At 29.6% G+C, this 15,792-nt stretch overlaps 1 protein-coding gene across 7 annotated transcripts in view; it reads left to right on the top strand.

Moving 5' to 3' along the window:
- LOC143234662 (uncharacterized) overlaps window positions 1–15,792 on the top strand; it is a 65,053-nt gene that overhangs the window by 36,698 nt on the left and 12,563 nt on the right. For all 7 annotated transcript variants that reach the window (XR_013018752.1, XR_013018751.1, XR_013018749.1 and 4 more), the window contains 6 exons: window positions 3,324–3,444; window positions 5,940–6,050; window positions 7,874–7,960; window positions 10,917–11,022; window positions 14,052–14,159; window positions 14,588–14,892. Coding sequence is in view for 3 of the 7 variants with exons in the window: in XM_076472189.1 (XP_076328304.1) it covers window positions 3,383–3,444; window positions 5,940–6,050; window positions 7,874–7,960; window positions 10,917–11,022; window positions 14,052–14,159; window positions 14,588–14,892 (779 nt within the window). In the remaining 4 variants the exon portion in view is untranslated. The remainder of the gene's footprint in view (window positions 1–3,323; window positions 3,445–5,939; window positions 6,051–7,873; window positions 7,961–10,916; window positions 11,023–14,051; window positions 14,160–14,587; window positions 14,893–15,792) is intronic.

The raw sequence follows: 15,792 nt of genomic DNA, 5'->3' as shown, positions 1-15,792 counted from the left end.
TTGAAACTTGGCCATCTTGTTTCCGTAAGGATAAAAAAGAAGCTGTCCTAACTAGACTACACGTTGGTCACAGTTTCTAACTCATCGTTTTCCTTTATTTTGGACCAGTGTGTGGTCTGTGTGACACTCAGGTCACAGTAGTCCACATTTTTTTACTATCGTGTCATCATTAAGTCATAACCATTTTAGACATGTTTTGTTCCAAGGTTTACCCCTGATGCTTGACAGTGTCATTGGTGAGGGTTACACTGTTCACTGTACAAATGTTTTTAGTTTTTTAAAGGCTATTGGCCTTTTTAATGATATTTAAGTTTTCAATTCAAAAATTAGACTTTGTTTTGTTTTAACATGATTCCTTTTTATGAATTTTAATTTTTTGCCAGTTGTTTAGCACAGGTAGTCTAGTTGTTTTGTGCAATAAAATGACAACCAACCAACCTTGAGTCCCATAGCTTGTTTTACTTCAAGATATGCTTAAATATTTTCACAAGTCACATAAGTTCATTTTACAGTTATTGCTGTGGCTGTTTAGATTGAGAACTCTGATCTGTTTTAACAGTAACATGACTTGAAAGTTTCAAATGTAAAGAAATGCTTAAATAAATGAATAATTGTGTTTATAAAGGTTATCCATCAGGACAGAAGTGAACCTCTTGAATTGAAGCACATGGGTAGGTTCTTCCTCAGTCATCTGCACAAGGTTTAAGTGTCACTGTAGGTGAGAGGTCTCTCCTACTGGGAAGGAGCAGTTCTAGTAGATAATATAGCTCTACCCCTTTCACTGCTTCTCATTTTCTTTCCTCTTTTCGGTGGTAGGTGAAGTAGGTTACTTTGATTTACTTGACCTCTGTGATTTAACAAGATGACCTCTGGTGATCGTTCACCAGCTGCTTCCTGATTTATCCATAAGACAGAATCAAGGAAAGCTGGCTCTAGATTTTATTGCCATCTTTTGTGTAGAACGATTCTATAAGAGGCATTGAAACATAAGCTGAAATTCTTCAACATCATATTCCTCTGATAGATTGTTTCCTTCCTCAGATAAAAATGACACATTCAGAAGAAACTATATCTCTTCCTTATTGAATTTGTTTGTTTCTTCCCCCCCCCCCCCCAACTCTTGTATTGGTTTTCAGTGTTTGAGATTCCATTTCTAAGAATAAAAAAAAAATTCTGAATGTATATCATGTATTCTCTGATATGTATATTTTTTTGAATGTGTATAGGGGCTTGCTTGACACTTTACTGCTTTGCATGTGCATTGTTGCTCTCTAAAGTATCTTAGTATGGATGTACATAAATGGTCTAATGACATGGGCAGTGATTTAAGCTTTATTAACAGTGGGTTTCAACTTTAGTTGTTGACAGTAAAATAAACACAAAATATATTGGATAGGTTTAGCAATTGAAACTCAGGATACATGCATTAAAAACTTCATGATTAGTAAAGAAGAAAAAAGGACACACTTGCTCATTTTATTTTCTGATTTTGCAATTTTTCTTATATTTGATGAGTTGTATACAGGTTGAAGAATGAAGTGATAAATGTAATAACAGATAAAATGTAAAGTTTTACTGAAAAATTATGTATCTATTTAAGCGGTTTTTAGAGGTTACACAAATGAATTTTGAAATTTTTGAGACAAAGAAAAGTTTTGAATTGTAAAACGAAAGTCACTATGCACTTGTACTAGTTAAAAAATAGAATTGATATTTTCAAGAATAAATATTAGTAAAAATACATCAATAAGAAATCAGATTTTTTGTGTGCAAAAGGACTTGTAAAGTTTACAGAAGTCTACCAACTTTTGTGAAAATACACTTAATATATTAAAAGTTAGTAGTATGTAAACTATAACAAGTACAAGTGGTTACAAGGTCAGTCATATGGACTGAGCCCATGTTGAAAGAGTTAACTCTCTCACCACAGGTATCCTTTACCACTGCTCCTGACACAATGATTTTAGTATCTTACATTCAAAATTTTATTCTACCACCTTTTGTTTATGTTATACTAATTAGTATAGCATAAATTATTAACTAATAATTCGTATTTTAATAGTATTTATAGGTTTTACGTTCTTAATTTTATAAGGCAATATTTTAAAAAATCCTGAATTTCCCTAAGTGTGACCCACGTGAGACTTTTTTCAAGTACCTTCTCACCTCTTTCATTTACCACCTCCCCAAGAAATTACAAAATTAAATGTAAGTTATTCACTATAAAATCTTCATTCATCAGACAAACCACAATTTTTATAGCCTTCAATTTTATTTGTTAACAGAAATGTCAAACAGAAAATCGGACTTTCCCAGCACTTACTTTTTCACAATTTATAAATAGTTCTTTCTTGCATTTAATTATATATTACCTATAACCAATATAAAGTGAAGTTATCAAAAATATGTATCATATGACTTTGTATTCTAAATAGATAAGCTTCAATTTCCTTTACAATACAACTTTAGTTCCTGCAGGAATCACAACAGCTAGCTTGGATGAGTCTGTAACGGCTCTTGTCATATTGTTAGAAAACCAAACTGTGAAATTGTCTGCTTTTTGTATGTTATCAGTGTATATTTGTAGTTGATGCATTATTGAATCACATCAAAATTATTTAATGCACTGCTACCATTAGTATGAAAAATGTCGTTAAATGTCATCAACAGTCAACAGCAAGAAAAATGAATACTTAGTTAAGTACGTGTACTTTATTTCTTGTTTTTCATGTTTATTCATTACTTATTATTATAAAAGCCACTAAAATGTAAAAATAAAGATCTCTTTAGGTTAGATTAGGTAAAATAAATAATATGATAAAAACCTTTCACAAGGCATGCAAGTGAGCAGCTCATGAGTAACATTGTTCAATAGCGTAACGTGATCTGCTTGTTCCACAAGTAATTTATAATGATATGAACAGTAATTAGGACACTGTTCAAAAGCAATAAAACAGTAAAATTTAATTATAGATAGATGTTTACTGTTATAAGTTTAAAGCTACTTAGGATAAAGAAATGTAGTTTCACATTTGAAGTCATTCTAGAAAGGAAAGGAGGGTAATATTAAATGCTAGTAGTATAAAATCTTTAAAAATTTTATATGAGGTTACGTTGTCAGTTAAATTGACCAAGCCTATGCAGACAGAGTTAATTAGTCAAAATACATATCCACTGTGATGTTTTGTTTTTATTATTATACGTGTTATCCATTGTATAATGAAGTAATATTTAATGGTAGTACTACTTTAAAGAGATTCATCATTCATTATTATTTAAAAAATATGAGTGAAGCTTAGTGATCTAAGTTTTCTTTTTGCTAGATATTTTCCTTTCGTGTTATTTCACAAACCTCAAGCAGGTGAAGAGGAGATTTGTGTTGATGCAAGGGAATATGGAAATGCTGCAAGGTTCATACGTAGATCTTGTACACCTAATGCTAAAGTAGGTGTTTCAAATAATATATTTTTTATATGTTTTTAAGATAGTTTGTATTTTTTTACCATAAGTAGAAATTATTGAAAAATTTTACATTTTCCATAACATTGGTAAGTTTGATATAAATTTCTTAGGTATAAATATCAATAAACACTAAAGAAGTTGAAGTACTCAGCATTGTGTTTGTAAATTTATGTATTCCTGGTAATTTTATTCTGTATGTATAGTTATGTATCTATTGAGAGACATGCAATTTTACTATTGTTTTGTTCATTCTATCATAATTTCTACATTTCTTGACAGATTGACTTGAAATTTGATAGGGTAATACCTTGGTTCAGTATACCCTGACACTTCTTTGATGTTTTGATCTAGTTAGGTTTTTTCTAGTACTTTATGGAGTAAAATGGCAATCTAGATGAAAATTGGCACAAATATAAATTTTCATGCAACACTTCAAACATTTTACAGGGATTATGTTAATAAGATACTTGTCTAGAAACCTTACACGTCGATGAACAAAAATAATGGTCTTGCACATTTTTAGTAATGGAGATCTACAATGTTAAATTTGTAATATTAGGGATTTTGATTAGTTACTCATTTTTTTAAAAACCAGTTTTGGTACAAAGGTACTTTTCTAAATGCAACAAAAATTTAAGAGCAAAATTGATGGACTTGGCCTTTTATGGTAATTATAGAGGATTTAAAGTGTGACAAGAAGCATGATAAGCCAATTCACATGTGGTTTGGTACAAAGATCCTTTTTTCTTTAACTCCCATTCAACAATATAGATAGTTTTTTTTATTTTTCTGGTTTAATTGTAGCTGTTTTCTACAGAAAATAATTAAATGGTGCAGAGTTGGAAAGTGTTATTTATTTAATTCTATAAATATCTAAAGAAAATTGATTTTGGTTTGAATTCAACATGCTTTCAGTGAAGTTATTTGTATTAATTAGTTTATTGATGATATGGACTTGAGACCACTGAGAATGAGGTCCTAATGGTGGCATATTACAAGAAAAAGGTTTTGTGAAATACCCTCTTAGCAGCAGTCCTGACTTTTTCTTTCTAAAGCTTAAGAAGAGCATGTTTTATCTTTTTATATTTTATTTGTAGCATGATGTTGCAGAGTGATAGTTGATGTTTTTCTTGGAATATGTAATTAAACATGCTTATTGTTGTTGGTCATGAATAAACTTGCCAACAGACCATAAATAATGAATCAAATGTTAATATTTTTTAAGTTTTAAATTCTTAATTTTATATGGAAATATTTTAAAAATCCTCAAACTAATCTTGTATGAGAACTGTGTCATTTATTATATGGGTTTTCTCTCTTCAATAATTTATTTAGTACTTTTCCAAGAAATATAGAATTTAATCTAAATTACTTGACTATGGTATTATAATGTAGATATTACTCAGGCAAAGCATAATTCTTATAGCCTTCAATGTTATTTGTTTACAGAATCATAAACTAGAAAATTAGATCATTTGCTGTGCCAACATGTTACATCCTCTGTTTCACAAGTTTTCAATAGTTCTCTGATGTTTTATACTATATTATTATTGACCAATATAAATTTAGTTTTCTGTACAATGCACTGTCTATTTTGCCTTAATTTTGAAACTTTTTCTCGTGGTATTTACATTGGCAAGCTTAACTTAATGTTTAAGGCTGTTAACACTCAGAAAGCCAGGTTAATTATGTTTGCTATAAGGCTATATGCTTTGTTCATTTGTTATTCTCTATAATTAGATGCATTATTCTCTATAATTAGATGCATTATTTGATTAAATAAAAATCATTTAGATTAGCAGTAACATTAGAATAAAAGAACTAGGCATACATTTCATTGATAGTTGATATGAAAAAAAATGAGGACCTTGGTAAGTGTACTATATTTATTGTTTTTCATGTGTACTCTTTATTATTACTATTATAAAAATAACTAAAATGGGAACTTGTTAGGTTAGATTAGATAAACTACCAATAATAAATGTTCATAAGGCATATTTGTAAGCAACTTTTGTATTATGTAATTTGATATTTGTGTAGTGGGATTATTAGTTAAGCATGGTTTAAAGAGCAGTAAAACAGATGTATACTGTTACAAGCTTTAAGCTATTTAGGATAAACAACTTTAGTTTCATGTTGCAATTTGTAGTTATTCAACAAAGTGTAATTTAGATTTATTTTGTATTTTTTGACAGTAGTTACAAAGTGGTCAAATTGACTGACTGTGTGTATAAAGTTTTACTAAAGAAAAGTTTGATATTAGAAGGTTTTAGAGTTTACACAAATGGAATTTCACAATTTTTAGATGTTCTAAATATTAGCATGAAAATTAGTAATTTCAATAATTACATGAAGTTGTTTCAGGACATTTCTGTTAATTTTATAGCAGTGGATTATCTGATGAGTGGATAATTTATTTGTTTTATATATGTTTTTATATTACAGTATGCAATGATGCATTATTTTTGTGGTTCCAGGTACGACATGTCATCCAGAATGGGCTTTTTACATTTATATATCTTTTCATCTAAAGACATCAAAAAGGACCAGGAAATCACTATTCCATTTGATTTTAACTATCAAGAAAAGTAAGTTTTGTAAATAGTATGGAAAAGTACATAGTTTTCATTAAATGTAATTAAAATTGTCTGAGTAATACATTTGGGAATTCAATATAAGATTTTTGTGATCTTGTGATAAAGTTATTGTATGCAAAATTCTAGTGTTTAATATTTCTTTAACCCTTTAGCTCCTGGATTTGCTATCAGAGAGAGGGTAAAGTTCTGCCATTACATTTTGTTTCAAAAATGAAAGTAATTGGTAAAATTGATTGAGATTGAACAAAAACATTCCTAAAGGTATATAATATCAGAGAAAATTAATTTTTACTTTTTTTCACTGTTTCTAGTAAAAGTTTTATTTCATTTATTTATTTGTACTATGACTTAATAGCTCTTCTGCAAGATGATTTTTGTATGAAGTATTGCTTTTAATCTTAGTTTTCACATTTCATTTGCTTAATCTATAGAACTTAATAAATGTATATTAAGAGTTTTTAATGAAGGTAAATGTTTATATTTATTATGTGTGTAATTTCAGGTTTTTATCTTTTTACACTTATAGTTTATTTTTAATTTTTCTTTCAAATTCTTCACCTATTATCATTTATGCCAATTACATCAACTGTTTCCAGTAGGGCTTTATGAAGTTGTTTTGTCAAACTACCTGCTGAGGCGTTACTGTAAAATGATTGTGCTCATACAAACCATCTTGTTTATAACTTTTCATAATCCAGGCAACAAGATAAACTTATTCAAATCAATAAACCATACAGATATGATTTTTTAAAACATGCACAATATATAATTAACTAAAATATGAAAGTAAAGCCTGAATACAATTTAACTTTATTGATAAGTAGAGGATATTTAGGTAAGAAACTGCCATGAACATTATGGTCAACCAACCAGACAATAATGCTAATGGTTATCACATATATTTCAAAATGAAAACTGCACACAAATTTCAAATTAACTATTAATGGAATATAGTGAAAGTTAGCTTTTTCTAATGACTGTATACACTTGTGTCAACAAACTACATGCACATTGTAGATCTCAAGGCAAAGTATAAAAGTTGTGAGCATAGTATCTCTAAGGGGTTGGAAAATTTATAGCCATTTCCCAGATAAACAGCTACAGGCTTTAGATATTGCATGTTGTTTAGGTCAACCACACGTACTTAGTACCTACATACTCTTGTACATTGCCAGCATATGTAGTCTAGGGTGAATCATTATAATGTTGAGATTTTTCATAGGATGTCAGTAACATGACATGAAAACTACAATTTAATTTTTTTTTAAAGGTTTTCTTTCAAACAGTGTAATGACAAATTATATATCATGAATATTCAAATTATAACATACATTATAATGTTAATTTGACATATATTAATAGGAAAGTGGTTTAATGCAATTTTAAATGTAATGAAGTACATATGCAGAAAGGAATTTAAAAATGGTGCTGGGGGCCAAAGAGTTAATGTAACCAGCCTGTTATTATGATTCAAGATAACAGACTTCACTTGATGGCTCTATAAGTTTTGTTAACTGCAAAAAGGTGATAAATTTATTATAACAGTAACAGAAATAGAATGGTTACAGAAAAAGGCAATTAAGATAAATTGTTTATTGTATTACTTTACTCTCTATATGTGGTGGTGCATTTAAACTTTTTCAATTAGGAAGTTATATTCTTTCAAAAAAAAATTAAAAGGAGTGGTTGGAACTTCAACCTGAGATTACCGGTGTTTTTTATGATGTACTTTGTCCTGAACTATAATGTAATAATTTGTTGTATATCTGACATCAGAAGACTAATGACTGAATTTTTTTTTTAACTTTTCACAGCAATTTAACAGTAGATTGTCCATGTGGCAAACAGAACTGTGCTGTTACTTCTTTGATCTCTTCAGAAGACAAACAGAATACAGAATGGTATGTTACAGAAGTATTTTGTGGTCAAATTTCCCTACATTGACTCTCAAAATGGGCATGACCTATTTGTACTCATTTGAAGTCTTAAATCTTTAAAATTTTAGATTTAATAATTCTCTCTGTCAATATTTCATAAAAATTTGGCACTTTTTAGTAAGCATTATAAGTACTTTACATACAAAAAATGACATTTTTTAGTAAAGTATTTTTAATAAACTAAAAATAATTGTCTGTGTGGAAAGTGAATTTTATGTTAAGATTAAAAGTACTTCATCTAAAAATCTCAATTTTCATTTGTTTTCATTAAAACTTTGTATTTTATCTTTCTCAACCTTAACATTATACAAAGTTGGTCAATTTGACCGACTTTGTAACCACAAAAAATCAGTATAAATCATCCTATTTTTCTTTATGAAACAACTTCAGATTGTAATAGGAAACTAGATTTCTTTATCCTAAGTAGTTTTAAGCTTGTTATGATGCATATCTATTTATAATTAAATGTTGTTATTGTATTGCCCTTTTAACTATGTTTAACTACTATTTTTTTCAATATAAATTGTACATGCAGCTCATATTACAGTCAAATTACATTACCTACAAACTGCTTTCATCATGAAGCATTTGTGTTATATTCTTTATTTTGCCTGACTTATCTAAACATGTTGTTTTTACATTTTAGTTACATTTATAATAATATATAAAGAATAAATATAAAAAACAGAAAATAAGGTACTTACCCATGTCTTTTTTGCTGTTAATGACATTTAACCCTACTTTTTATATAGGTGGTTGTAGTGCACTAATTTTTATTTAATTAAATAATACTTCAAAGTACATAGAATAATAACATGCAAAAAGCAGTCAATTTCCTCTAAATATAACAGTTTTTCTGGCTCTCTAACTATGTGATAAGAGCTGTTACATATTCATCCAAGCTAATCATTGTCTTTCCCATGGGAATAAAGTTTGTACCAAAATAAGAATTCACAATTCTCTGTTCAAAACACAATGTAATAAATCACTTTGTGGATGAAAACCTTGGCTTTCTATTGGTTGTAGATAATATATAATTATTTTATTTTTAATTTTCTTTAGCATGTCATTAACTAGCTATTATCATCAACATACAGTGTAATGAATTGATTAAAATTAGTAATTAAAAATTACATACCTTAACTACTTTATCATATTCACTCTCTTTGGTGGTGAGTAAGGAATTATTTCCTTCTCTTTCTTATTTCAGTCTTTTGAGTTATGCACTCACAGTTTCAGGTGGTCATGATAACAACTGCTGTAGTAACAGAATTACCAACCACATCCAACAGGTCAGGACCATGATCCTCAGCCCATCAAGTAACAGTTCTTGTCTAGTGGGAGATAACTAATTTCATCAACAAACAGAACACACCAATGATTGTCCTGTTGTAATTTTCAGTGATTGGGAAGTTTTTGTTTTGAAGTGTGTGAATAGCCTTCTTCCTCCTCCTGAATGTGCCTCTCCATTGCATGTCGTTTTGAGGGACTCGGCCAGACCTCTTTCCCCTATCACATATTTGATTATTCAAGAATGTCATATTTCCTCCTTAGCTCCAATTTCTTATGTTCCACCCTTGCTCTTCTCAGGGACTGGCCTTTGGGTCATTATTGTATTGTTTCTTCCTTCCATGGATATTGGGATTCATGTGAGTTGTTTTGGGAAGCATTTGCACTCAAGGATTGGTATGTCTCAACCCCACATACGTTGGACAGTGTTGCTTTTGAATATCCTTGTTTCAAATTCCCTTATTTTGATTAGTAGCAAAAGTGTTACTTCTCCCTTATTGTGTATCAGACCCCAGTAATTTGGTCATCTTTTCCCAAATTTGTCTTATTCTGACTATCCTTCTTGGGTCAAGGCTGGTGGGAGGTGAGACTTCAGTTTGCCCAAGTTTGAAGTTCTTGATTGTCAGTCCATGGGTTATTAATACTCTTTCAGGAAATTTTGTTTTCAGCTTCTATTCTTCTCATCTGTTGTCTCACAATCCTGTTTCCTTTTCTCCTCCATGAGTTCTTGTGTTGTTTTTTTTCCTGTCCAATTCATTGCAGGAGCCTTTTCAATGATCTGAGGATGCTTCTTGCTTCCTCACAAGACTTTTCAGTCCAGCTACATCCTCAGTTGTTTTCTCCAGGATACTATCATGGTGGGTTGGCTTATGAAAGTGGAGCAATTTTTCCTTGCACCCACACAATTTTTTGATTCATCTCAGGGTTTTTAAACTCTGTCCTTTGTCGAGCTCTACCTGCTCCACTTCAGCTGTGTGCTATAGAATGTCTCAATGGAGCAATTTCTTCCTTTCCTTTTACTACTATGCAATTTGTCCTTTAGGTCCCTCCATGGTGTGTTGATTTTAATTCCTTCTCACACTTTATGGTTTTCTTTTGGGTGCTTTGTAAAGGGGATCATCATCTTACTGTCCTCACACTAATTTAGTATGGGCTTCAAGCTTTATGTGAGTGGGGGAGCATAAATTTTGAATGCAACTCACTGAAACCTTGTGATGTGTTTAGAAAAGAATATCCATAGCAAGATTGTTAATCTGGGTTTTGTGTGTATTAGGGAAGTGTTTTGTTTGAAGTGTAGAAAATATAAAAAATTGTCTTAATTTTTTTATGTTACTGGTACGAAAGATTGTAGCCCTATACTGAACAACACTGAAAAAGGGAGTGGGTGGTTAAATGTGTTAAAAGTCTTGTTTATGTTATTCCTTTAAAAATTATCAATAGATTGTGAATATACTTTAGAGCTTGATAACTTTGTTAGTGAAAATTGAAGAAACAGGAATCAGTTTAGTTAATATTCATGATAAAATTAAAAATTGTCTCATTTTTTATTAGCTGGACACAAATATTTTTAATAGAGACTTGGAATCAATCAAAGAGTTACAAAATTTAATACATTTTGTTTTCCTTGTAGCTCTTCATTAGATAATTCTCCAAGAAGGAAAACAAGGAAGAACAGTATTAACATTGAAGATGTTAGTAGCCAGAGTCAGTCCAGAGATGCTGTTTTAGATACATCAGTAAGTTTGACCCACAAAGAAACTTCCTTAAAAAGAAAGTGTGCTACAATTTCTTTCTGTATTGAACATTTTATGTGATAACCAAGTTGGTTCTCTTTCTTCAGACATATTTTGAGTGTTCAGTTAATCACCTTCTTAGAAGTTCAATTTTGCTTAAAATTGAAACTTTTGTAATTTGAAATTAAGAGGAAAAAATATATCCCAAAATGCAACATTAATTTAAAATTCAACAGTTTTTAATAACCTGCTGAATATTACTTGGTTAACACTAAGTTTATGGGTCTGTATCCAAGTAGCTTCTTGTTTAACTACCAAAACAAAATGAGTTTTAAAAAATTCCCCTATCTTATAATTTTCAAATTTTATTTCCATAATCTCTAGAATATCTTAAATGAATATCAAAAGTTTGTTTTTTAATTAAGGTAAATCTTTAAATATGTATGTTTCCACTTTCTTTAAAATATTGCTAACTGTAGCATTGTCAGCTTATACTATATGGTCTGTAGTGCAGTACAATGAAATATTTAAAATTATCTCATAGGAAAATGTAAATACCTTTTGATATTTTGTGAAATAATCTCACAGCAACATCTTTTGGTTTTGCATGTCTTTACATTTTGATATATAACTTATTCGTTCCTGTTCTTTACTGTTGTTATCTGTTACAACACACCAGTGGGCATCCATGGCCAATATTATTATATAGAGAAACTTTAGTCCTCAGGAGAACATAGTGGCATATATGTATTGCATTATGTCTTGTGAACTGAGGAGGCATTGGCTTATATAAAAGAAATTATTAAACCTTTCAGATATGCATCTTGAAACATAAATAACTTGTAATTAAGTAAAGTATAAAACTAACTCCTATGCAATTGTCTATCTAATTAATGTACTTTTATGTGAGAAATAACACTAAAGTATTGGAGGCAAAGCAGCAAAAATGCTAATTTGACTAATTCTCATATAATTCTTAATAACAATTTTAAGATAACAGTTAAGAGAACATACTTCTAAGATCACTCCATTTGTATTAATTATAAATATCTAGTTCAGTTAAATATAATTGGCTGAGAAATCACAGTTGTGTGTGTAAAAACAAGGTGTGTCATCTACCAAAAGTTCAGTTATTTATTTCTCCTTTCTCTAAATGTACCATAGGAACTTTAAACAAGAATGCTAAACACGGTTATTAACCTAAATTCTGTAGTAAAATCTCGTAACATGCACAGTAAAGGAGTCAAGAAACAAAAGTTATTTTTGGGGAGATTTGGCTGTTGAACATGTACTTTGGTTGTGGTAGGTTAGTGAGTAAAGATGTCCCAGAACTGTAGCATTGTTCTTGTTTTTATAATACAGATATACTCCATCCTTTTCTGTATTCTAGCTTTCTTAATACAGATACCATAGAAATGTGTTCATATAAAGTCTATATAATTTTGATACAACTAACCTTTAATATAGTAGGTATATCTTCACAAAATATGACAGACTTTCAGTAAACATGTCTTTCACCTACAAAAAAGTCAGATTTTTAATAAAATAAAAAAAATTTGTTTGTGAATATGTCAACTTTTTTTTTTACTACTATGAATACAAAAAGGTCTTTGTGTTGTAATTTAAAAAACTATTCAGGTTTTTGTTGTTAGTAAAATTTTATATTTTATCTGTTATTTTTGCTATTTAAATTTTTACAAGGTTTGTAAATTTGACCATGCTCGTAACTACCTAAACAAACTGAAATAGATTGAAATTACCCTTTTCTTCTTTCTGGAATTACTTCAGATTGTAACATGAAACTACAATTGTTTTTTTTAAGTAACTTTAAACCTGTAAGAATTTACATATATGTATACTTAGGTATTATTGATTTATTGGCTTTTGAATTATGTCTAATTGCTATTCATGACATTGTAAGTTGTAAATAACTTGAGAAACATGTGGCTTATGTTATGCTATTGAAATACATTACCTACAAGCTGCTCACATGTGTGCCACATGAAATATTTTACTTTGTTATTATTTATTTTACTTAATCTAACTTCAACCAGTGTAAAAAGATTATTTTTACATTTTAGTTACTTTATAATAATAAATAGATAACGTGCATGAAAAACAAGAAATAAAGTACTGATCTCAACTTTAAAAACAACATACTCATTTGATAGATGAAAACTTTGGCTTTCTTTTGGTTAAAAATATACTATTAAACATAAGAGAGAACTATTGACAAATCCAGAAAGAAAGGATGTGACAAGTAGGTTTGGCAAGAGGGATCTGATATCCTCTTTTATGGCTCTTTAACCAAACAAAATTGAAGGTTATGAAAGGTATGATGATTTTGTAGTGAGTAGTTATGTTAAATTTCATACTTAGTGAATGAGTAGTGAATAAATTAGAGAAGGGGAGATGACTAGAGAGAAAATTTAGTTTCTCATGCTGGGGAAATTCAGGATTTTTTTTAATACTACCTTATAAAATTATGAACTTAAATAATATTAAAATATTGATTATTATTTATAAATTTATGCCATAGTAATTGGTGTAACTTAAACAGGATGTAGCTTAATTAAATTTCAAATGTAACTAAATATCTCATGACATGCACAGTAAAAGATATCTGTGCAGATAGAATTAATACAGATATACTAGAATTTTATTTGTGGTTATGAGCAACCTTATAAAGAATTAGGATGGGAAAATATAGAGAATATGCAAATGAATTTAATTTTCAAGTGAAGGAATGTTTTTAAGCTTAAAATGAAAATAACTTTGCACTCAGAGCAATCAACTCTTTGACTCCATTTATTATGGAGAAATGTTTAGTGGGAATACTCCATTAAAAACTGTTTTATCTGCAAAAGACTTGATGATTATTGAGAGAACTTGGGAAATTTTGTAAAGATACACAAAAATATTAGGAATTATAATATGGAAACTGAAGGTTAATTTGGAGTCGCAAACTTGGCTGATTTGACCAAGCCTATATTAAGAGAGTTAAGTATGTTTTCATTGTGTTTTATTATTAGGATGAAAATGCACCAATAGAGGTCTCTTTAGTAAAAGATGTAGCTGGAGAAGTCAAACAGGACCGTGTGGATCCAACAGATCAGTGTGTGGAGAGCAGAAAAAAAATGGTATTTCTCTTTATTTAACATGGTTCTCTGCCTTGAAAAAGATAGTTTATATACTAATTTTTAAAAACATCATTTTCCAGAAGGTAGTAAAGTGGGTTGGTATACCCTCAGTCAGTGAGTTGCATTTTTTTATCCCATGCTAGAAAATAATTTAAATGTATATACTAAGTAAGGATTTTTATGCAAGAGGAACTTATATTGGATTTGTTATCCAAATATTTTTGAAAAGTAATTGAAAACTATGGATTTATAAAAGAGCTATAAAAAGTATATTACAGGTTAAAATGTATGATGGACTCTTAAGTAATGGTTTTGAAATTTTTTAAGATTTGTACTTCAGACCCAAAACTGCTGAGAAAATATAATAGATTCATTGCTTATGGATCATTTCAGACAGATACTATCTAAAAACCTATTTAACTTTGCAGACTAGAGAGGAACGTAAACTAGATGCTATTATGCGTGCTTTTGAGAGAATGGAGAACTCTCAGAAAAAAAAACAGCAAGCTCGAGAGAAAATGTCTCTACAGAAGTCACATAACCAACAAACACTTCACAAGGAAGAGAAAACCAAGCATCAACTGAATGGTGAAGTGGAAGAAAGTACTCCAGTCCATGAAAATAAGAATGATGTAAAAAGGGACCAATTTGATGGATATGGGATAGATAATGAAGAAGTAGAGCCTATGTATTACAGCACCCCTGTCCAGCATGCACCAGCTTACAAAAAAGGGTGAGGTTTTGGTTCATATCTGTATCAAATAAACCTTTGTTTATTGCCCAGTGTTTCTGAGAACCAGTGACTGTAGTCTACATGTACTAAAAACCTTCCTCTAACCCTAACTTATTGCATTACTTTATGTTCTCCACAGAGAATTGTCTGTTTCACTTCTAACTAAAACTTTATTTCCATGGGAAACACATAGTCTTAGCTGAATTTTCCGGAAAAAAGATGTGATAGTTATAGGACATTATCTGTTTTCTGTGTTACTGTTTTGTGTTCTTTGTTGCATTATATGATTAAATAAAAGTAGTAATATGATTAGTATAAAAAAAGTGAAGTTAAATTGCATCAACAGTTGAAAACAAAAGACAAATGTAAGTATAATAGTTCTTGTGTGTGTTCTTTATTATTATAAAAGTAACTCAATGTGAAATTTAAAACTTTTAAATTTAAATTTAAAACAATGTGAAAACTTTTAAAGCAAGATAAGTTTAGAATGGGCAAGATAAAGAAAATAATTTTTCACGAGGTTTGAGTGCGAGCAGCCATTGAGTAACTCGTTAAGTAATAGGTTAAGATGAGCTGCACAGTTGCTGGGTGATTTAAAGCTTTTGTGGTGGGACTTATAATTAGACAGTTTAAAAGGCAATAAAATAAAATTTAAGTAGAAACAGATGAATACTCTTATGAGCTTTAAATTAATTGGGGATAAACAAATGTAATTTCCTGTTATAATTTGAAGTCATTCTAGAAAGAAAAAGTGTATTCAGATTTATTTTGTATTTCTTTACTGCAGTTATGAGATCAGTCAACTTCACTAACCTTGTATGAAATTATAGAGTAGAGAAAGTGACAGATAAAATAAAACATTTTAATAAAACAAATGTTTGAAATTAATTTAGGAGATTT

The sequence above is a fragment of the Tachypleus tridentatus genome, chromosome 12 (assembly GCF_004210375.1).
Source record: "Tachypleus tridentatus isolate NWPU-2018 chromosome 12, ASM421037v1, whole genome shotgun sequence".
Classification (NCBI taxonomy): Eukaryota; Metazoa; Arthropoda; class Merostomata; order Xiphosura; family Limulidae; genus Tachypleus; species Tachypleus tridentatus.
Note: the sequence above shows the minus strand (reverse complement) of the source record. Positions and strands in the feature narration are given on the sequence as shown.